The sequence below is a fragment of the Heliconius melpomene genome, chromosome 18 (genome assembly GCF_056956725.1).
Source record: "Heliconius melpomene rosina isolate 202511_hmr_F chromosome 18, ASM5695672v1, whole genome shotgun sequence".
NCBI classification, from domain to species: domain Eukaryota; kingdom Metazoa; phylum Arthropoda; class Insecta; order Lepidoptera; family Nymphalidae; genus Heliconius; species Heliconius melpomene.
The window spans coordinates 4,996,729-5,021,019 of NC_140406.1; the positions used below are offsets into that span (position 1 = coordinate 4,996,729).

The window sequence follows — 24,291 nt, forward strand, 5'->3', positions numbered from 1 at the left end:
ACATTTGAACCCCTCTACTGCTGCGAGAACACTACTTGTTGTAGCTACGACAGCATTGACTTTTAGAAATATGGTGCCACAAAAAAAATAATATTAAACACCATCCAAAATAATTGCATTCATAATTTAATTGCACGTTACTAGCCCTGAGTAACAAAAAGACAATATTTTGGGACAAATTTATATTATTTATTAAATAATGTATCAATAAAAGTAGTTCTATTTAATATTATGCATAAAGTAAAGTAATATAAACATATCTGAAATCAAATAAAACCATAAATATTCGTAACAAATCAATTCTTAAAAAGTAAAGTGGTGAATGGGACACGAAAAATTTGTAAGGTTTTTTGCAACTAACAACAAATACTATTATTTGCCATAATACATTTAAAATATTACAAAAATCTTTAAGTTAATAAATAAATTTATCGTAAATGGCAAAATATTTAAATTATCTTTAAAATTGTATTTTTAAAACGCATTCAAAGTAGCGGGACAAGAAAAGACACAAAAAGGACACTTTTTCTGATTATGACCCATAAATTATTTTTATAATTTTTTAACGATATTCACACACTTAACTTATTATTTTCAAATAAAAATCCATATATTATATCTTAAATCTTTACTTATATTATCTGTTACAATAAATAATATCTAATTATTAAAAATAATTGTACTTGCAAAAAAACGAGGTAGATTAACCGTGCTATGAAGCACAAACAGTCATAATTTTATCACGTATGTGGCGCCAATAAAGGCAATAGTTCTGCACGACTCATGCGTGACAGAGCGCGGGCGTCGAGGCCCATAGCGGCCGCCGCGCCTCGGACGTCCAGCCCGAAGCTTTGTAATAGCGCGGCCAATGCGACTTCCTCCCCAGTCCGAGGGTCCCGCAGACGTGGACACGAGCCATTACACTGTGGCCACGAGCAACGTTCAATGAGTCTCCGAGGCGCACATCGAGCTCGTTCCCGTCTGCTCCCATTACTGAAGCGCCTCTCCCAACACGATATAGCTCGCGGTAACGAGACGCCTGACACGTTAATTGCGAGCCACTCAGGACGAGCGAGCGCGCCGTGGGCGATACACGCTGGAGCGAAAGTGGAACGCACGCTCTTGAGACTTGCCCGAATAGCGGACCCTGTTTCGTGGACGGCGTCCCACTGGGCCCTTGTCCGCGGGGCACGAACTCCTTCTGCAGTCAGCTGCGCGGAGTCAAATAGATACTGAAATACGAATAGCGGCGTCCGTATGTGTGGGTATAGGCGATACCCGAAATAACATAACCAGGGTTTGTCACGGTATTCTCGGACACAAGATGCTGGTGGTGAACCTTGCCATAGCGTATGCCCTAACCTGGCGATGTTATCGGCAGACGGGGCCCGCCTGGCTCTCGGAGGTCTGTCCAAAAACCACCCTGAATCTGCAATGGCTGCGACTCGTACACCATGCGATCGTAAGCTCCGCCTGGCTGCGTCCGCGTAAAGCATAACACCTGTTCCTCCTGCACTTGAACCGACGAGCAATAGTCGTCCACTAAGACCGAGCTGCAACAGTTCATTGATGACAAATCGGACGATGAGACGTCCGGCAAACGCAAAGGTTGTATTGGAAGCTCGAAGTGCACGTGTTCCCGTCCACATATCACTCGAACAGTAGGGCAATAAGACGTGGTTGGACGCGTGCCAAAGTGGATTCGCTTGTGGGTCACTAGAGAACAATGCTGGAGCACGTCGTGCCCGAGGCCACCGCGAGGACGACATGAGCCCAGGCCTGCGACGCCAACGCGCGTTGCACGAGGTCTTGTCCCAACAGTATCCACCGCCTTCCAGGTATACCACCCAATGATGATTGTTGATCCCACGTCGGAAGTAATATCTGAAATATATATAAATGGCTTATAAGAAATCATATTAAAGTATTTAGTGTAACATAAAGCTTATCATATTATAAGTCTTGAGGCCAAACGTGACGCATGGCACAAGCGTGTGGTTATAAGCGTTGGTACCGACAGGTTGTGGGTTCGATTCCCACTCAAGGAAATAAAATATTTATTATTTTAATTTCGTCGCTTTGATCTGGAGGCAAAACGCTCGCTAAGTTGAGCTTCTTGAGTAAAATAACTGTTTATTTACCCTGCGGGAGATCCATCATTGCAAGTAAGTGAAGTATTCGACAACCACACCAATCTTAAGCTATCCGGAAAAGCTGCACTCTCACAGGCCACAATAATCACCAACTGAAAAACATAACATTTTTAATAACATATTATTAAAACAAAAATATAAAACAACATAAATAGATCGAATACTTCCAAATACTATAAAGGTCATATATATTTGTAAAAAAATATTTATGAAACTATTTTACGGTAAGATTTTTACGGCTCCCTCAACAAAACTCATAAAATCGTCGACCCATTAAAATTTTACTGATACAAATAACTAACAGTTATATTTCGCCCACTGACGCTAGTATACCGAATGTGAGGATATGACTTAAACTATAAAATTATATATACTATAAAATTTACATAAAAATTACATAATTTGTATTGATAAAATATATTCTTAAGATTTATATATACAGAACAATTTCCTCTAGAAACATTCTCAAAATTCTTCAAAATCATAAGCAACATTAAAAAATCCTGTAAAAAACATACCATAAAAGATGCCATTTAGATAAAATAACTAATCTTTTTTAACTTTTACTGACATTTCCCCGAATATTACACGCATATGAACGTAATCATCTCCAGGAAGAAATACTATTAGGTTTGATGTTTGTAACTACTGATCCATATCGGACTAATTATAACCATTAGATTAGATGAGTTACTTTAGTAAGACTTATAAATTAAGGTATTTTTTTCACTTCACGCTATATCCCGCACAAAACAGGATAAGACGAGGGAACCTAACGTTAGGTCATTGTGTGTTGAGTGGGGAAACTTAACGCCGCGCTAAATATTTCATTTTCTCGAGTATTATAAAGCTATATTTACTTTACTGAAATTACGTTCTACCATTTTGCTAGTTTAGTGATGACTTTTCCTTTTTGTCTTTTGCCAATTTGAAATTATAGTCTTCGACAGAAAGATCTCATTTTGTGTAAAAAACCGGAGAAATGCGTAGTATATTTAAAAATGTTCACCGAGTGAACCCATAACCACTGCGTTTCCCACCTACTGTTCGTAGATAGAGTAACTACACTGTGCGTTGTCAAGTTTTTCAACTTGCCTGGACTACTACTACTACTTTCGTTCATTTTTATTCGTTTTCTCAAAAAATCGTAAGAAAATTTAACGATTGTAACATATTCTAATTATTTTCTTAATATTTTAAAACATACAAAAGTATATCAGAAAATCAATATACGCTTTAATTTTACAAGTAAAAAGAAAACTAAAAAATAAATATATTTTAAATATAAATTATAATTTGTACCTACAATTAATATACAAAGTCTATGTTTTATATTTAAATCTCTAGAAACGTAACTTATATAAATATATGAATAAAATATAATAGCTATTCTTTTATTAGCAATGATATTAACGATCAACATAATAAATGTCGAAGACTATAAATTGTACTTAATGAGAATATTATAATGTCACATATATTGTGACTTAATTTATGCTTTTTCAAAGAATATTTCTATTAGTAAACGTAACGTGCTTCATTTATCAAGACTAGATAAATAAAGACCTATGTAATATATATTTTTACTTATATTGTTTTTTTTTAGTGTCACGTTGCATCCCGCATATAGCAAGGTAGCCAGAGGGAGTGTTAAGACACTACGTTACCAATTTTCCGCCGAATTCTACAAACATTGCGTGTTGTTGTGACGAAACTCAACGCCAACTTGCCTCGACACCAAAGCGATGAAAATGGCAATATTAAATATTTCAATTCCTCGAGTAGGAATTGAACCCATAACCTGTCGCGTTCACAGCCACGCTTTATGCACTTGTGCCACCACTGGCCTCCAACTGGCATTTGATATTAGGATATCTCGAAAGATAAATGATAACTATCATTGGTCCAAAGGCCACATAGGGAATAGAAAGCTTTCTCGAACTAGACGACATTTACTCTATACCTCTATACGTAGGTCGGTGGCGACAGGCGACCTACAATTTACATGTACTTATCTACTAAATCGGAATGTAAAATTATTTGCATTTCCCACTAGCGTTGCAATAGTTGCTCAATAACAATGTTAATTTAGTAGCGATCGTATTTCACGTTTTATATTAGCTCTAGTTATAATATAGATACTCTGACATATCTATTTAGGTATTGAAAGCGACAGCTAACAGTCACTTTAAAATAATTACAATTTAGATATCTATATTTAACCTTTCCATTTAGAAAAATAATTATTTCAAGCTTCACGCTGTATCCTGCACATGGCAGGATAGGCAGAGGGAAACTGGGAACCTCGTGGAACACTTCCCTCCCATTAACAATACATTCCCTCAAATCCTGGAGGCATTGTGAGTTGAGTGGTGAAATTCGACGCAGTACTACGCCTCGTTACCACAGTGAGGAAATGAAAATATTACATATTTAATTTTCTCGAGTGGGAATCGAACCTGTCGTAATTACAGGTGGCGCACGCTTTAAAGTGTCATATTTAATTAAAATATTAATTTAATTGTAGCGCAAAACTATTACTAATATCTTATAGATGCTTTTATATCCATTACCACAACATGATCAGCGCACAACATAAACAAATAGATTTTATTTAAAATAACAAAAATATCTCATTTACGTCGAAAACTAATTAAAACGCTTAAACAAAACAAAACTTTTACAAAACAAACAATACAAGTTAGTTTTGTCAAAACAAGACACATCGAAAAAACCGCACTGTTTTCCGGAAGTAACAGAGATAACGATAACGTACACAAAGGGTCCATGTGAGCCAATAGGGGCGGCAGTGCGAGCCACGGCTGGCGAGCATCACTGAGGGCTGGCGGGACGGCGCGGCGTGCCGCAGCGAGCACACCCCATACTGGCCACTGCCGGAGCACCACTGCTGACTGCACCACCGTTGTTTACAAACTACAGCCTGTTCGGAGCGAGGGCGAAGGGCCGCCTCGTCGCGCGGCGGGCGGCTCGTTTGTGCGGCGGGCGGCGGGCGGCGGCCGCGGGACCGGCTCCGAGATCAAACGCGCCGCAGATCAAAGGGGCCGCCGCGCGATCGGCATCCGTCATTATTATTATGCAAGCATTACAGAGCGCGCGTGACTCAGGCGAGTGGGCCACGCGAGCTGCGCGGGCGCCGCCCCTCCCCTCGCCCCGCCCCTCGCAACCCCAGCGACACCCCCCACGGCCCCCGCACCCCCACGCACCTGTCAATCCGCGCCCGCTTTTTCACGCTATTCGCGCCTTTTCGCTCAACATTAAATATGATACGTACACAAAAAATAAAATATTATTGTCATTTTACTCTTGATTAATCTTAACGCAACACTGTTGCAAAGAAGTTTACCCATGTTACAAGGTCCTCCAAACGTCAGTTTTCCAGTAGGTACTTTCCTAAATACAAAATCAATAAATATGTTTGACAGAACATTTTACAATTACTTTGACTTTTGTCTATCTTTGAAATATCTAAACGACTTCCTCTACGTCTTTATCATAATTACCATCGCAACAAATGGTCAACCATTTACAATCTACTACCTTCTACTTACAAATGTGTCTATGTATACTATGGTCTCTTTGACGGGGATCCCTCGACGAGTAGTGCGTACTGCGTAAAGCAATACTTATCCGTAGATCAGCGGTACCCTCTACCCCTCTACCACCTCTCTCTCAGAGCTAAGTAGAATATAATTGGCAGGCGGCTCGGCAAACGGTCAAAGCCTGTACCTGCCTGTAAAAATGCCATCATAAAGCAAGCCGCCACAATGAGCCCTTTGACAGTTGGTACCCACCTTTATGATGCCGACGCTGATATACGACTCGGTCTCATTAAACTTATTTTATCGACTGCCGACTGCCGACTGCCGACTGCCGGTACAGCATCTAGCTAGCGTACAATAAATCAGGGCATCTAAAAGAAACGCGCGCTACTACTCTCGAACAGAGCGGAAGAATGAACCGTTTAGATCATTCAAAATCTTTATGGCTTATTATTCAATCCCATTATGACTTAGTCGGAACGGTCTTTTTAAAAGCTCTTTAATATAGAAGACTATTATACAGCTCATTTTCCATAACAATAAGCTCAACAAAAGTTTTTTGTGCGCTCCTTTAATAGGGTCTTATTAATTTATTAGAGGCAGTAAACAGAATACTTTGAAATGAATTACGGAACAGCCTTTTGAGAGAGCCCCGTGACCATTCTCTCTCCTCGTGTTTGTTATCATCAATAAAAATGTTACAACGAAATACCTATTAAACGTTAGCTTTATTTATGAATACTAGGATAATGATATTTACATTTTAACATCTAAAAGAGATAATTTATGTTTAATGCGAAATCGTGTTAATAATAAACAAATGTAATGAATATGCAAATTTGTTTTATTTATTTATGCAGTCTAAACAGGATTCCAATAACTATTTAATGTAAAAACCTTAAGAATAGAAGGCAAATGTACAATCGATAGACTGTAGGTACTCTTAAGAGCTGACAATAATAGTAAAGTTTTTACTCAGCTTGCTACCGAGCGCGGGCGCAGCTACCGGCCGCGTTTGGGCAAAAAATGTAATCGTCATTCCCCATGACGCTTCGAGTACACTCGCCAACATCGCGGTTTACTTTTATAAAAACGGCACGTTTTTTATTGTTGTACTTTAATGAACTATTGGATACAATAGCCACTTTACTACATTTCCCTAGAACAATAGTTTTTAATGAAACAATTTCCGAAGTTCAGAATTTCAGATTCTGAAGCAATAACATTTCTGTCTCAATGAGGAAAATTAAAGGAATCATATAAATAGACAACAAACTAACATTCTAAGTGCTAAAAGCTGATTACCGATTTTACACACTAACTATTTATACGCAAATATAGTTATATTAATTATATTTGTATATTTTTTAAATTATTTAATACTCGCAGAATAAAATTAAAACGTAAGAATTTCAGTTAATTCCATTACCACTGATTGTTTCCGAATCCCAAGTTCCACCTGCACCTGCACGCACCGGTTAACCGGTACCGAAAGTGGATCAAACGACACGTGCGAGCGAGTAATTAGCTCAAAGCACTTTTGCCGGTGACAGTCCGCACGCCGTGAATAACTATCGGAAGCCGGCACCGTCCGTAGTGCGATTCCCGCTCCTCCCCCCAGCCTCCTCTCCTCTCCTCTCCACTCCACTCCACTCCAGTCCGAATCACAATAAATCCGAGTCGATAAGTAGTGAGGCGGATTGTCGGCGCGGCACGATCAAAGGGAAGGGAGCTACATGAAACGCGCCGCCGATGTTCGCTAAGATGTTTCGTTTGATATCGCGTTTCCACCTCCGCCCTCCGCCCGGCACGTCTAATTGCCTTTTGTTCTGTGACATTTTAATTAATTCCAATTTGAATCTCGAGTGACATGACATATGTGATATGACAGCGGGATGACGAAGGTCGCCTCGCCCGTAAGCTTATTATATGACTGTGAAGAGGCTCAAACAAGAGAGCCTTATGTGATACTCACGTGTTGAAATAAGTATAAGGCCCAGTAAATAACATAACATAGTTAATTTAAAAAAAAAGTATTGTAATATACTGTTATTTAAAATTTATTAAATGTTTTACCATACTCTTTTCAAAAAATAATAATTATTAAAGTATTAATCCAGTATTAGATATCTTAAGTATCATTATGGACGTATCTATATTATACGCATCTTTCAGGCTTGAGTCCTGGATCTATTTATTAATACTTATTATTAATAAAACACCTTAGTAAAATAAATAAAAAAAATGATAAAAAGTGTAAATCATAAATACAATGGACACATACAAATAATGTTACATAGGTGCACAGTCGGTAGCAGTTATTATCGCTTTATATGCATGAAGTAATAACACCGTAGCTCTGAGAGTCTCTCCGCGCTCCGCCGGCCGGGCCGGGCTCCGTCAGCTACCGGAGTACCGACAGTGGCGTCTTGTAATTAATTTGCCATAAACGACGACGACGCGCGTTCACTTTTATTTATAAATTAGGTTTGTCTCGCTTTTTTATCTGCATTGGCAGCATTTTATTCGGTTAAATTAATTTATTTTCGTTATAATTTTAATTTATATTTAACTGGTTTCCTTCATTTTGTTTCAAGTCTTGTATTTGTTTTCCGATAGAGTTAGGTACTTCGAACACTTCTTTTTTATCTACACTTTGGTTTTGACATTAAATTTACACTAATTCCTTACAATTTTCTCTATAATATAAAAATGTATTTCAACATCGCGGACGATTTATATTATATTAAATGTAGGGTTAGTTAATGGAACTCAATTGCTTCTGTTAACTGATTTGTTTTCAACCTATATCTCGCATTTAGCAGAGAGAGAGAGAAAATATTAAATATTTCATTTTCTCGAGTGAGAATCGAAGCCACAACCTGTCGCATCAGTCACGCGTGTCCCTGCACCACAAATGGCTTCAAAACAAATATAATTTGTGTAAATTAACTCCATTAAAATACATAGTAGAATTCACAATATCTCCAATAGCGAATTCCTGTGCTTATAGAAGTGTCCGTTTTATATCATCTAGCTACAAAACCTTTACGATGACATTATACGAATATGATTCGATTTCACGAAAACTGAAAGTAATAGAAAATCTCAATTTGCTACAAACGGTATTCTTTTTATAGCTATTAAAAAACTTAATGAGGCATAAAAATGTAATAAAAAACAGCAGTGAGTTTCTGTTTGAAGTCGTAGGGGTGATAAACAGATAGCTTCTTACTAAATCTTGCTGGTGCGTGAACAAAAGATATTTTCGAAAAAAAATATCATCAAATAACGTTTAATCTTTTCTTATAATAAACAATAATTAAATGACATATTTTGCTTTATTACCTTATAAAATGAAACAAGAATAAAACCTATTTTCAGGAGATTTAATAAATTTGTTTTGTTAATTTGCACAAGTACTTTACTTTTTTCTTTATAAACTGCAACTAATTACGTATACCTATTACCTAGTGACTTGAAAAAACTACGTAAGAAACCGTTGCTTAGACATTTACGAACATTTATTGTAATTATTCACAATTAACATGTCAATATTAAGTGCATACTATTATTAACGTAAACTAGCAATTTATCTAATTGTTTAACATCCTCTGGGTATATTGCTTACATGAGTAAACAACATAAGTACCTTAAAAGATTTTTATTTTAAATATTTTGGAAATTCGACCTGGCTATCAGATTCGCTATACATAAAGATAAAAAGAAAAGTGATCTTTTCTTATAAATTAAATGGTAGAACCAGCCATTGCATTGAACTTAAATAAGTATATCAGGACAAGCATTTTATGTTCAATCTAAATATTCTACGCGTACCGTAATTCAATCCGCAATGTGACGCTCACGTGACCCTATTTCTTCACAAAGAAACATATCGTTATGGTTATTTCTTTCTTTTACCATAAAAATATTATATGATTCATTCCACCTAAAGTCCTTTTGACTATTTAGTTCTTATATTTTTTTTTAAAGAAATTTCGAGAATGAAAATGTCACGCTCGCCTGAAATGCGTCACTTGTGTACGTACTTACTATGTAAATGTGATTACGTAAATTATAGTAGTAAGTTGCTAAATATTTGTGTAAATACAAAAAACTGAAAATATATTTTAATATTTTTATAAAGTAAGTATGTATTAAATATATAAGAAAAACATTTCTACCATTTTTTTTAGTAATGTAGATACTACTTTAACTATATAGAGGAGTTTGTGAGTATAATGAGTGAGATATTTTTTGACTATATCCAAAACCATACCAAAGTAAATATTATAATATAATTATAATGCAACAAAATTAAAGACATTTATACTCATTAAAAACGGCTTTATTTATGAATAAATAAATAAAGAGTTGCAAGGCATATATTGAAACTGTAAAAGGTAAAACATAAAAGATATATTACAAACTCTCTTAACACTTTAATCAAGAAAAATACTAGAAAATTCTAGCATTTGTATATTATTTTTATGGAAGATATTAAATGAAATTGTAGTACTGTGTTCATAAAATTACGCTGGAACCATTTTAACGAAACTTCTAATGAATATAGAAAAAATCACAGAAAAAATTATTGTACATACTTTTTCTACTTTAGCAATAATCACAACTTCTTAATATACAGCATGTTGAAATTAAGTGTAAACTTTAATTTATACAAACATTACACTATAGATAGTTATATAAAACAAAAGTGAAATGTACTAAACAGCATAATATAAAGTATACATCATACATATATAAAAGTAGTACAAGTGTCATATATATTAGATTTCATACATTTAAGGCACGTTACTTTATCACAGTATATAGCAACTACAAAATAAGTAACTAAATATTTCATATTCTCTCAAAACACACAAATTATTTACTTATATCTACTTACCTTATAAAACATTTATAGTAAACGCCTATCATGTAATAGTTTCAAAGCAGTATCCGTCTAAATTTAAAACACTCCTATCATTTTGAACGCTATACATTTATACAGTGGTTCAAAAAAGCAGAAACAGACATACCTGCCCTTAAAAGAAATCTCTTTTTTTTTATAAAATAAAAAAGTTACACTTCATTATATTAAGCATACGATTATTATTTCGAGAGCTCGATATGTAATAATCATTATAATCTCTTCCATAAACAATCTTTTGAGATCTTTATGTACACAAAGTTATTAACTAAATAAATTATGCAAGACATTATGAATCGAGATTCGTAAATCATAAAACATACTATATTAAAACAAGTTTTTTTTTCTTAAAAATCCACTTCACTCAGTCTCTAATAGTTATTGCCAACTAATTTCCTTATAAATATATTAAGACGCCTGTTCAAATATTAAATATTATATTAATTTTTAGTGCTTTGGAAAAAAAATAGAATAACATAATAAGTATGATTGTTTATTAAGTTTTATATAAATAGGATTACATTTTATAGTTCAAAAAATATACTACTGAAATTTGTTAATATTTAACTGTTCTCACCAATTTAAAGACAGTTACTTATTAATTGACTTCTCTGAGTACGGCGTATAATATTCATTATTTTACAGAATTACTTATGGCTATTTATTATAATAAAAAACGTAGATCATTGACACTAGAAAAATTGTTCCTAAACAATAAGCGAGGTTGAATAGCACTCAAATTTTTACGCCATATTACATATTTATAATACAAATAATACAAAAGAAATTTTCTACGTACATTTATAATTTACATAAATTTGGCTTGATGCGTAGAATTAGTTCAACCTAGCGAGAAAAATTGTTTACTTGGCATCTTTTGTCTTTGTTTCTTGAGGAACTCTCGTGCTTGTTTGTCACCTTGTCTAGATTCTATAGCCTTTATCGCGTCACCGTCTTAAAAGAAAATGTTAAGTTAATAAATCATCATTTTATAAGCCCGTCGGCACAGGTGTCTGTAAAAGTGAGTTGGATTCCCAATCAAGAGATTGTATTGTTTTCAGTTCTGGTAACGAGACAAAGTGTGTTCTACCATTCAACACCCAATGTCTCAAAAACGCACCGCACAGGTGCGTGGGGAATGGAGTGTCTTTATTCTTAACACCAGGGGGCTACAGGCGGGATAGAACGTGAAATTGATTTCATTTCTTTCGTTTAAAATAAACTAAACTTACTGGCTTTGGCAAGCGATAATTAAACTTAATATTCAACATTAGGTCCTCTCGGCCTACCATTCTGGACTTGAACACAAAAATAAAAATACCTGTTTCTAAAATATGAAAAAAACAACTACTGGCAAAGCAAAATGTCTTAACACTAGGTTCCCTCTGGTTACCGAAAAAAATAAATGTCCGAAAAAAGATATGTTACCTATATTAGTCGGTCTTGAAAGTGCCAAATGCTGTTGTGGCAAACTCGATATAGGCGCAGGTGTGTCAGGCACCTCACTAAAGAGCAAATACGCTTCACCAACAAATGTATTGCTGACACTGAACATGTCTTTATCTTTTATCACTAAATGGATGAGACCGTCTTGAACTGAGCGCTGTTCGTGAGTTAGAGGTCTAGGGAGAGAAAAAATATTAATTTACCTTTATTTTACCTTTATTATTTTATTTAATTTTTAATATATTATTTTACCTTTAGAAGCGATGGTAGATTTATGTTCATTCAAAGATTTAAAAGTGCTTGTAAAAGTCACACACAGAATAAAGTACATCTTATCAGATATAAAAGACAGGAAGGCTCTGACGCGTCGTAGCGCATAAATTTTTCGGGACAATGAATTGTTTTAATTTTCCCGCTCGCAATTCAGCACGCAGTATTATAAAGTATAACAGTCTTCATACTCACATTATAAACATTTCGTCATATAGTGGAAAGAGATTTTTGCTATGTGTTTGCGTTTTCGGTTTCTCTACGTTTGCAAAAGAATCTTCTGGGAGCAATCCCACGCGTACATATGAATCACATAATCCTAAAAACAAATAAATACATTAAATTATAATAAAATTAATTATAACACATTTACACATAATGTCGTAATTCTATTACGCAAGTCTTAGAAATCTAAGAGTCCTAAGGCTAGACACAGATTCCTATAAACTAGTCGTTATTTAATAACAAAAATCTAAAAGAAGTATCTGGAAGAACCGGCTTCTAAAAATTTTGATGTGCAAAAAAAGATATTTTTAGCTCTATTTAGGTTAATTATGTTCTCACCATTAGAATCCGTAGGTGTCAAATTCCTAGCATTCATCACTTCAATTTTCAAATTATCTTCAATGAACTGTGCTCTAACTGTCAAAAGACCCATCTTAGGTTCAGCTGTAGCTTGCTGTTCCTGCCATCTTTCCAGATGATACTGATGTATAAGTTCCCTTGTTTCCATTCCGTGTAATTTTAATAAATATTCCACTCGTTTTAACGTATCCGACGTATAAATATCTTTATTGTCTTGTCTAAAGGAACGCACCATTATTTTCAGACATTCGTGTAAATTGGAAAAGAAAGATGGCGGTCGACGTTTCTGTAAACGATTTGCTTATTTGATATAACTGATTTGTATTTTATTATTGCTATAAATTTCAAAGTCCCATCACCACATTCATAACATACCACCACCATGATCATATGATAGTTATATAAATAGATAAAAATTATATAATACGATAAATAATTGTAGAATACACAAAGTAGATTTTAGGATAGTATGCAAGATTTAGAAATAAGGAAAGATCTTATAATTAAGGCAATATATTACTTGACATGCATATTCATATTAGGGCATAAATATAATTAATATCGATTTGAATTAATGAATGTTTGGTTCTTTTTACTATTTTCTGATAAACCATCTATTTATACAACTGACATAACCATAAATCATGCACAAGCAGAAACTTGACATTATCCCATGCATCCAGGGTAAATTACCTTTAAATCAGGGAAACCTATAAACTAATTTGGCAAAACACATACACTTGACAAGTAACAATCTTCGAAATACATACATACATACATATAACAATGTTTAACAATATATATAAACATGTAAAAACATACATACAATATAGACGTTCCACTATTGATAATTATATAAAATATTGAAATTATAGTATGTTCCCTAAAACATCTGCTGAGCTTTGCACTTGCATATTGGAAGATTATTGTTCTCATAGATTTTTGAGTACTATAGTTCTTGGAACTATTAAGCATAATTATTTTATTAAAAATTACTAATTAGTAATCAAATTTTAAGGCATTCAAAGCGTTTAAAGTTTCTTTATAGCCATTCCAAAATATTTATTTAAAAATTATGACAGGAGACTACGAATTCATAAAGAATCGTAATATATAATGGAGATTTAAATTAATTATGAAATTTATAAACTGTTGCAAAATCGGATCATGCTGTTCAGCAAGACAAAGGACAAAAGAACACACATTATGCAAGATGACAAAATTTTATGAATTCTAAGAAAATATTAAAAACTTTGGTGTTGAATTTCATTTTACAATAATAATGTGTATTTGAAACCAATAAAGAGGCCATCCATCAATGACATCGTATACGCGTACTTTACCCCTAAAGGTGGAAAGAGGGGTTGAATAAGTGTGACAAGTGGTGGAAGACTTTCGTGACATTACATTTCAAAATATAGTACATACATATTTCCGGAATTGCTGTTGTTGATGACGGGGGATGGGTCGAAAAAATAAATAAAATTCGTGTGACATAATAAATGGATGGCCCCAAATATTTATTTTAAGTTTTAAATATCTTCTTTAGATTTAAACTTGCAATGTACTACAACTACTTGCACAATAACTCGTAAATAAACGTATACAGAATGCTTTATATTCATAATTTACCGAATCTAAGTTGGCGGCGACGGATTTGGTCAAACGCCTCGGGTCGATATATCGGGTTATTTTTGCCTTTCGGTGCTATTAAGAAACACGCAAATTAAATACAATATAAACTAAATATAACGTCACTGAAGCGACTGGGCATTTTAGGGTGTTATTGAGGTTTCGTTAAATAGAGGGAAAAAAGTCAATATTGTTTTTGCTTTATAATATTACAATTTAATGAAATATAAAATCAAATTACTACTTTCCTATCGACTCTGGAGGTAAAATTACGCGATAGATAATGAATCAACAAAATACTAAACAAAAGGACATACACAGCCGCAGATTTGACAAATTTTGGCACTTAGAAAGCCCTGTTTATTACTTAATATAATGTTGTCATTATTAAGAGCAAGTAAGATGTTATAGATAATGTATGGAAAACAAACTACGCCAATTTATAGCCCTTTAAGCGGTTTATCGTTATATCGAGTGACGTTATATAGATTTACACTGTATAAAATAAAAAAATATAAAATTAAATAAATAGACGAATGTGCTGTCTAATAAATTGCGTGAGAGACAGTTACTTTTATTTACCGGATATGCAAAGTTTGGATATACTTTGTTTTTGCCAAAATATCTACGCGTAATCAAGAGGATACGGCTAGCGAGTTTCTCTTTCTATAAATTAAATTATTAAAATATATATTAGTAAATGAAAAAAAAACTGTTAATGTATTTATCCTAATACCAAAGTAAGTTTCAAAGTCAAAAACATATTATTAAAATGATAGTCTAATAACGGAAAAATGAAAGTTAATTAAATTAATTAAAAAAACCTGTTGTTAATAAAAATATTTTACTATTATTAGCAATATAAAAAATCTACTCAGCAAATTTTAATATCAATTAATTTTCTTAGTTTTTATTTTTTTATAAAATAATATTTATTCTTTTCATTGCAAGAATCAAATTTTCTGATACAAAAATTTGCTTGAAAGCAATTTTAATTTTAAAAAATAATTTATTAGAACAAATAAATACTAAATAAATAATGCATAATATACATACCTCTAAATTAGCTTGTATAAGTTCATATAAAACTTCGCCCAGTTGTTCCCAAACTATGTCCAAAGTCCTAGAAAAGTTTTCGTTATTGAGATGTTGGTATAAAGTATCGAGATTGGCCTCCAAATATCTCATCACTCTATCCATACTGGAACAGTCTTGATGAAGTAATTCAGCGCCTTCTATTAGGAAACGAGTTATTGATGGCATCATCTGGAAAAATACTTAAAATGATTACTGGTTCCGGTGGACATCTAGCGACTACATTTCTACCATATTCTCAAAAAATGTTATAATTTGAAATTTTCGAAATTTCCGTTGCGGCTAAGTTACAACCCCAAATTATTGGCATCAACGTAGACCGCCCTCGAGTCTCTCGACCTCTGGGAGTCACCTGGGCCATATTGGAAACTACATCTACAATACATGTTAAGATAATTGGACATTGGTTTCAGCAAAGTGACATGTAAGACCAATACATTATACTAATTAAAATTTCATTAAATGAAAATAAAACATTATTTTAAGACTTTTATAATCAAAAGTTAAATCAGTATCATATCATAAAGAGAATGAATATAACTTTTAAATTATTAAATATACCCATAAGTGGACGCCATCGTGGCCACCACTCGAGGGAACGAATTATTATTAATTAATTAAGTTGCGGGTACCCACACGGGGAAGTTCCTAGTGCACGAGTGTGAACAGGTGCTCTTTGTCTACCCTGTTACGAAGGAAAAAGTATTAAATAAAGTATATTTTACCTTTTTGATCATAACTTCTAATAGATCAACAATTTTATTTTTCACTGTATCGATGGCATTGGCGATGACATTTTGTAGAGTATCCTTACATCTGCAAATTAAATATGCAAAATAAAATGACAACAATTTCTGTGATTAAAAACAATATTTTTAGGCAGCACTTGAAATATGATTTTAATAAAAAAGACTGATTATTTCGCGGATAACATCTACTTAAATAATTAATTTAATTAATTACAAATAAGCAATATTTTTACACATCTTTAAGATATTCGAAACTGTAAACGCAACGATTCTGAGTTCGTTTCTCACTCGGGGAGTAAATCACATTTATTTCTTCGGTCCGGTAACACGGCACGGCATTGGCTTCCGCTACTTAACATGCAAAGCTTGGGAACAGAATGTCTTAACATTATCTTACTATAGACAGAGTACAGGGTGAAGCTAAAAAAAATACCTTTGTGCTTCCAAAGGAGATCGAGTTTCACACATTTTCTGTATGATTTCATCCATTCCTAGTTCCAGCACAAATGGTTGTAAACTTTGCCTGACATAATCAATGTTGTTGATAGCCACACACCACTCCGTCGTTACTTCAAATCTCTCCTCGTACACCGTACTGACGGTGCCCACACTCTCTACTCGTTTCGCCATTTTGTCTGAATAAAATACGCAACACCGACATATGTCCTGTAATATGGAAATTGTTATTTTATGTTACTTTATACATTTAGCAGTGACTAAGTATTAAAAATTGTATTAATTTTACGAGGCAAATATAAAATAAAAGAATAAAGAAAACCACTTACGTCAATTATCTTAGCGACAAAAGTATAACATCCTTCAACATCTGGCCACGCAAGCTGCTGCCAGAAAATCTTAATCTGGTAGAAGATGGCCAAAGTATCTACTCCAGAACTGCTATATTTCACATTTGTGTCGACTGGCACCAAATTATCTAATTCCACAGCCTTTTCTATACGAGTTAAAGCTTTGTATGCAGCTATGTCGAGCCATTGGGCGACACCGCCAAAAAACCACGAGTGGAACTTGGATATGCTATATGTATGCCATTGTGTTTCATTAAGACCTTGACCCAACCTGGAATATGCGATGGTTAGCATTAGTAAAATCAGATATCCTGGTGGATTTCGTTTCAATGCCATACATGAAAGAAATTACATTTGCATAAATGTTAATGTTTTAATTTAAGACCCTTCAGTAAAATAAAACTGATGATGGTCTTTAAATAAAAATGAATTAACCATTTCGAATTCATATTAAATAAAATGCAATATACAAGAATTAATAGGTAAAACTTAACATTAAACCTAGCGTTTAATATACACCTATATTAAATTAAAAAAGTAAAATATGCGATTGGTATCAATATAACAAAAAAATATTAAACTATTTCCGTGACTTCCAACAGTGTACGAGCGTTAACATGAACGGTGCAACTGTGAACTCAACATTTTAGCTTCCCTATCATTTTACATTTATGTTTGTGATAAAATTTGTTATATCCTTCCCAAAAAAGTTTTTTTAACTTCACGTTGTACAGGGTACTACAGGGAACTTCGTGTCAAAACAATACGTTCAGCACGCGCTGCCGAATTTTTCGAGACATTGCATGTTGAGTAGCAGAACTTAACGCCGCGCTTATATTGTTATGAGAGCGAGTGGGAATCGAACTCACAACCGTCGTGTTTACAGTTACAACAGCCTTAAAAATACGTATCTTATTATCAATTTAAATACTTACGTCAAAAACCTTTGCAGAGCTAAATATAGTTCGAACAACGTGGTTCCCATTGCTAAAGGCTCTGAACCGAAGTCTGGAGCTCCAAGTCCAGTCTCCCCATTGAGGCCTCCAGCCAAATATATAGTGTTGGTGGAACCTTCACTATATCTTAATCTTTTCATGTTCTTACATACTTGTATCACTTCCGGTTCGACAAGAGACGCAATTTTATCTTCGTAAACACCGTACAGTGCTTTTGAATATGGGAATGACATTTGTCTGTAACAAATAAACGATAAAATTTATTTAAAATATGTATTCACATAATTATTCTAATTTCGAAATAAAAAGTATGGTTCGTTGGTTATGGGTTCAATCCGTAGAATTTGGGCGGATAATGTAATACAGAGTGCGGTAACGCTAGGTTATCTGCTATATGCCTGTTACATACAAGATAAAGCATGAAGAGAGAAAAAATAGTAAACTGGGATTAACTATTTAATATATCTTAAGGATTAAATTATGGATTAAATTTGATCAAACAAGGAAATTTCAAAAATACATTAAAAATAAAAAGTTTTTGTGACAATACTTAAAACTATGAGGCCACACAAATCCAACTATTAATATTAAAATTTAAATTATGATACTTACTCAACGAACGCTCTATCAAAATATTCCACCGCCCTTTGCAAATCAGATCTCACCAGCTGTATCACCCTTATCAAGTGTTGTAATCGCGACTCATCACTTTTGTCCTTACATTCATTATTATCCAAAATGTGGACAAACCAATCGGATGCCCCTTGTATTACTGCTTGATTTAAAACCTCTTGTATCGACAACCTACTGCCATCATCTTTATCTCTCAACCAACCGTATAAATTAACAGGAAACAATTCTATTGATTCCGGTAAATCTAATAGTGATAAGTTATAAAGGATTCTTAAGACTTCTCTAAGAGTTTTCATCACTGTTTTGTCCCCAGCTGTCTTTTTTCTCAATTTTCGTATGTGACTGTAGCAAGTTGGTAGTAGTTTTTTTGCTCCATCCCAAAATAACTTGACGTCCTCTTCGTTTATAAGGCCTGGAATTTATTATAGTTTATTGAGATTCAATGATAAAATAATGTTTTGAAGTGGTGTTTAAATTTATTATGCAAGTAATAAATTGAAAAATACCAATACACAAATGTGTAATAAATGGATTAAAATGTTGAAATTGTTGAAATTTGACGGAAACTGCTGCAGGCAGGCTGCGCCACAGTTGTGTGGCACGTGAAAGGTAGTCTACAACATCGCACATTAGTCGAGTCCAGGTGGAGATCCAGGTGGTGAGGAAGCATATTTATGTTTGTGACGTACTGTGCGGTTAAAAAATTCGGCAGCAGATACCAGATCAAATACTTCTAATCAGACTCAAATTCGGTACTCTCTATCTACTTTGCTGAGGTATAGTGTGAAAACTGATAACAATATTAAATACATAAAAACTTACCAGATTGCAAAGGCTTAGATATTTTATCAAGCAAGCCGTAGAAGAGGGCGAAGCTCAACGGATGGTCGGCGGTGACCGCGCAGTACACGGACCACTGCGCTAACGAGTTCTCCGTTTGGGACAAGCCACTTTGCGCCGCGTGCTGTGTTAGAATACCTTCAGCAGCCGCACTGAAGTTCTCACACCACCAGTATGGGGCCACCTGAAACGTTTTACTTTTATTTATTTCTAATCTACAACTATTGCGAATCTGTTTCGGTTCTTTTCCCTCTCGTGATGTTTTTTATTTTTATTTTCTCGCTTTGGTATCAAGGTAAAGCGCGGCGTTGAGTTTCTCCACTCAATACGCAATGAATGTTTTGATAAAACATTTGACGTAAAATCGAGAGCAGAGTGTCTTAACACTACCTACCCTACGTGATACAGCATGAAGATAAAAATATATGAAATACATCACACGTGACTGATTTTAACTGGTTATAGTACGATGGTGCAATGGTACGATACGAGTAGCAATCAATATAGAGGGCGGTCTACTGGTAACTGCCACAAATGGGGACTGCTAGCATTCATCCCGCGTATAATTATATTTTATTTAAATTATTTAAGTTTTAAAATCTATAAAGGACAATACCTTAGAGCTCTCGAGTTCATGCAGTAATAATATCCTTAATAAATGTCGATGTTCCTGAGCTGCGACTTGTGAATTCTTTTCTGAGGAAAAATTAAAGCGTGCCATCAGCACACCTTGTCTCTTTAATTTGCTCTTTTTACTTAAATTTAGCCACATTGTCATACCGCCGGCTGGGATGGACTGGAAATAAATAAAATTAATTGTTTTAAAAAAATAGACTTAAAATTTAAAAAATAAACAATAAAAATAAAAAATATAATGGGACGAAATATATTTTAATCATATGATAATAATAGAAGTAATAATAATAAATCATCATAAAAAATCTTCTTTCTTTTTTTTTTCTTTCCTTGTATTAGTATGTATGTATCTATGGACCCCTCTTTAGTCATTAGTATTATGCATTTTTGTTTAGACGCTTAAACATCAACTTGGGTCACAAGATTTAGTTCAAAATAGGAAACCACTATTAACATGCATAAACAACTTTAAAACATGATTTCCCGCCTGGAGTTTGTAGTTAGGGCAATGTGTTTCTAAATATGATTTGTTTGGTTTGCCTACCAACAAAATGGGGTTAAGCATGAGACTTTAAATATCAACAATTTAATGTAAATCACAAGTGGTGAACTTCTTATTTACAAACACATTTGCCGGTGCGTGACCAAAATCCAAACAAATGCCCAAAATGAAAAATAAAAAGAATTACTTACTTACAAACAAGTCGATGAAATTTACTTTAAAGTGTAATTGGATTTACAAAGTAACGGGGAAAACGATACACTGAGCAAACCTTATACAAATTTGTGAATCAACTATGGTGACTCAAAACTTATATTAAATATTTATTTAACTTTATGAAAGATTGACTATTATATTGACTTATCCTTACTCAACCGGGTAGCCCAAAAATCCACAAAAAATTAGTATACTTTATAATTGTTTTTTTTTCCCTTAAATTTTCATTAATAATGTTTGCTGTTGTGTATCTGAATATAACTTTTAGTCTCCATTTACTTAATGACGAAAGTATGTGAGATTCTAAATCTAAATTTTTCCATTAAATTTCCACATAATATAACAATAAAAATATAATATAGATACCTTTATAATGAAACGTAAAAATAAATACCTTAAGTGGCATATTAGCAGTTCCTATAAGTTCATTATCATGTTTTCCAGTTGACGCCGTTATCGCAATTTCTTTCATAAGTTTACGCAGACCTTTCACACCTTTCACTTCGAAAATTTTAGTCATTTTTTCTTTAACCGTCTCCGCAGGATCAAAGTCCCTACAAATTAAATAAATCAATTAGTATTTTAAGAAATTTGTTCTTTTAATAGCATGTTCACCTTGAAACTCACCACACTTCTAAACAAAGTGAATCTTCGCACAGGTTACCTGGTATAGGTCTGCAAAATAAGAAAATAATAAATACTCTTCAATATAAATAAATAAAATCTATTTCGATAGATGTTGATAGAAGCAATAATTCGTTGCGTATTTCAGCTAATGGGATCGTAAAACACATTCTATCGTAGCAGATTATTACCACCTTTACCGACTGTTAAATATATTTTTCAGAGTATTTTTCGAAATTGAACCAAACATCTCTTGAATATTCATGGATTCAGTCGAATTATTTAGAAGGAGTGGTATTTATCTTTGAGCAAAAACAGCAAATTAAAATGTTTAAATATTCAAACACAACTTTTCATGTAGTCCAATGAACCTTTATTGTTACAAACAATAGAATGTATATATATGTATACTATGTATGTATTAATTTTGTTAATTTCAAAATGGAATAAGCAAAGAGTTGGTTCAAACAGAGACGAACTAATATCAGTAATTATTTGTAATTAAAAGATACAACTTACAGAGAAAAATGTTCTTCCCAAAGAGGATTCAATGTTCCTGATTTCACAGACGTATTATATCTGTGGGCTGCGTTGGACATGAGGTAAATGGTGACAAATGGATCACTAAGTCCACTGGGGTCTTTAGAGACGAGGTCCCTCCCTTCCACTATTTCTACATTCAGCATAAGTTCCGGTGGTTCCTTCGCCTCTGCTTGCGTTAAAAGCTGCGTATGCTTCTCATTTGATATCTTAAAAGCTTCTTGTACATAGCTTAGCATAGCCTGCTGCCCTACTTCACACGCTACGTCACATCCGCCGACATTGTGTAAAATTTCATATAAAATCTCCAAATATAGTTCATCCACCTATAAAGGAAATGGTTATCAAATAAATTAATAATTAAAAATATTATTAAAATTTAAATAATGCAAACAACTTCTAAAAATAAACATTGTTTCTCGCTATAAACAAAAAATCTTTAAAAGGCGAGATTCTAACGGACACTATAAACGTCTAGAGAAGAAACAGTGATTGACCTAATTTTATTATCCAAACAAAGCTCCGCTCTTAAGCTTTGTAGTTATTGATAGAGGCAATTAGTTTTTATATTTTAAAATATATAAAACGAAATATTTTTAAAATATCGATGAGGTAAGCTATAGAAAAATATAATAATGGCGTACTGTTCTAAATATTCTGGTATTAAAATCTACATAACAAAAGCCTATAGTCATTTGCCGGAAAGATACACATACCGATGTATCGTAGTAATATCGTAAGTTCATCAACTGAAAAGAAATAAAGAGACCACAGTATATTTTTTTCACACGAACTCGTTTCACACGCGTTTGTTTCAAACTAAATCAAGGATATGAGTGAATCAGTGCATCGCGTGTCATAGTTCGTTGCCAAGACAGCGACCGCGTTTGAACGCCCTACTACAATCGCAAACAACACTATTTACCATGTTTTTATATAACGGCGGGTTAACTGCGCCGCCGTGGACATAGTATCGATCAGAAACGTCCCGCGGTGTTTTCCATTTACTGCTCGGTTAGGTACGAATCAGCTGGGTTTGTTATTCTTTAACTATGCACATTTATGTAATTAAACATATTAATTAAGCTTAGACGATTAGATGTAAGATATTAAAAGAATATTTTAGTAAACTAATTTAAACTGCTCCTAAAGTGCAATAATGATAAAAAAAATCAACGCAGACAAATTTATGCCACCTACCAAAATTTCGAGGACTTTATATTTTTAACTCTGTAGTCATTTGCATATGTCTTTCTACAATACAAAAAAGTTGCGACTGTCACTTCAACGCAACCGTTACACCTACAGTATTTCCGTGAAAATACCGGATGGAAAATAAGATATTTCATTTAAAAAAAAATACTAGTTAATAATAGTTAGTTATATAGATTCGTGGATAACGAAATATCAGTACACTGATAAAACTAAAAACCTAATAAATATTTTTAAACATATTACAATTTAATTCTAAACTAAACAAAAATCGCCGGACGTACAGTCATAGATTGTATAAGCAGGCTCGTCTGTCTGTCCAGGAGCTCCTTCTTAACGCCCCTGAACTTAGTTCGTAGTGTACCCGTATTACTCATATTTATTCACTTTTCACAACCACATTATCGTAGAACACTCGCGCACATGACGGGATGGAGCGTGTAAGTAGTGTAAGTACGTCTCAGACGAGTCGTCTCTACGCTCGAGTCCGGCCGGGACTCAGGAATTGAGCCGATCTGCCGCCAGATTCTATTTTCGCAAACCGCTACCATTGAAGATGAATGTGAACTCGACGAAATAACTATATCTATATATATTTTATTTTTAAATATCTTGTACGTTTCCCAAATTGTCACGGAAAATAAGCAATGTCAATAACCTGTTGATTTTATTTGCCGATTTTATTTCTAGATTGTCTCATTAATTTGGGTGCCTAGTTTAAATAATAAATTGTAAATAATTGTAAAAATCCATGTATATACAAAGTTTATTAGTGTTACGCCAGAGTATTTTTCACCTTCAGGTTTAAAATAGTAACAACTTGAATATATTTTATTACTTAACGTAATATCTATACAACTATATTCTATAAATATTATAAAGAGGAAGAGTTTATTACTGTGTTTT

General features: G+C 33.8%; 2 protein-coding genes across 9 annotated transcripts in view; both read right to left on the reverse strand.

The window, feature by feature from the left end:
• Window positions 1-613: 613 nt before the first annotated feature.
• Window positions 614-5,259, reverse strand: Notum (palmitoleoyl-protein carboxylesterase notum). The gene is made up of 3 exons (XM_085202006.1): window positions 4,930-5,259; window positions 2,142-2,245; window positions 614-1,884 (listed from the first exon to the last, which is right to left on the reverse strand). Exons 1-3 carry the CDS (start codon window positions 4,984-4,986, stop codon window positions 741-743), a joined length of 1,305 nt encoding a protein of 434 aa, XP_085058132.1. The 5' UTR covers window positions 4,987-5,259; the 3' UTR covers window positions 614-740.
• Window positions 5,260-10,047: 4,788 nt separating this feature from the next.
• The window catches only part of stac (C2 and C2B_Munc13-like domain-containing protein staccato), a 36,482-nt gene continuing 22,238 nt past the window's right edge, over window positions 10,048-24,291 (reverse strand). For 4 of the 8 annotated variants that reach the window (XM_085201319.1, XM_085201320.1, XM_085201325.1 and 1 more), the window contains 17 exons: window positions 22,153-22,499; window positions 21,637-21,684; window positions 21,404-21,563; window positions 20,272-20,451; window positions 19,638-19,839; window positions 18,795-19,227; window positions 18,162-18,419; window positions 17,206-17,497; window positions 16,854-17,086; window positions 16,397-16,487; window positions 15,633-15,842; window positions 15,159-15,242; window positions 14,577-14,651; window positions 12,924-13,230; window positions 12,555-12,678; window positions 12,072-12,265; window positions 10,048-11,597 (listed from right to left, as the gene is read on the reverse strand). In XM_085201319.1, coding sequence (XP_085057445.1) covers window positions 11,485-11,597; window positions 12,072-12,265; window positions 12,555-12,678; window positions 12,924-13,230; window positions 14,577-14,651; window positions 15,159-15,242; window positions 15,633-15,842; window positions 16,397-16,487; window positions 16,854-17,086; window positions 17,206-17,497; window positions 18,162-18,419; window positions 18,795-19,227; window positions 19,638-19,839; window positions 20,272-20,451; window positions 21,404-21,563; window positions 21,637-21,684; window positions 22,153-22,499 — 3,351 coding nt within the window. In that variant the 3' untranslated portion in view covers window positions 10,048-11,484. The remainder of the gene's footprint in view (window positions 11,598-12,071; window positions 12,266-12,554; window positions 12,679-12,923; window positions 13,231-14,576; window positions 14,652-15,158; window positions 15,243-15,632; window positions 15,843-16,396; window positions 16,488-16,853; window positions 17,087-17,205; window positions 17,498-18,161; window positions 18,420-18,794; window positions 19,228-19,637; window positions 19,840-20,271; window positions 20,452-21,403; window positions 21,564-21,636; window positions 21,685-22,152; window positions 22,500-24,291) is intronic. The other 4 variants (XM_085201322.1, XM_085201321.1, XM_085201326.1 and 1 more) reach the window with 2 other exon arrangements.

Bases quoted from the DNA above. Each gene is read 5' to 3' on its own strand.
- Notum (XM_085202006.1), bottom strand. From the start codon at position 4,986: ATGCTCGCCAGCCGTGGCTCGCACTGCCGCCCCTATTGGCTCACATGG. The intron at 2,246-4,929 runs GTACGTTATCGT...TATGTTTTTCAG, and splicing joins GGCTCACATGGACCCTTTGT to TTGGTGATTATTGTGGCCTG. The intron at 1,885-2,141 runs GTAAATAAACAG...TATATATTTCAG, and splicing joins AATGATGGATCTCCCGCAGG to ATATTACTTCCGACGTGGGA.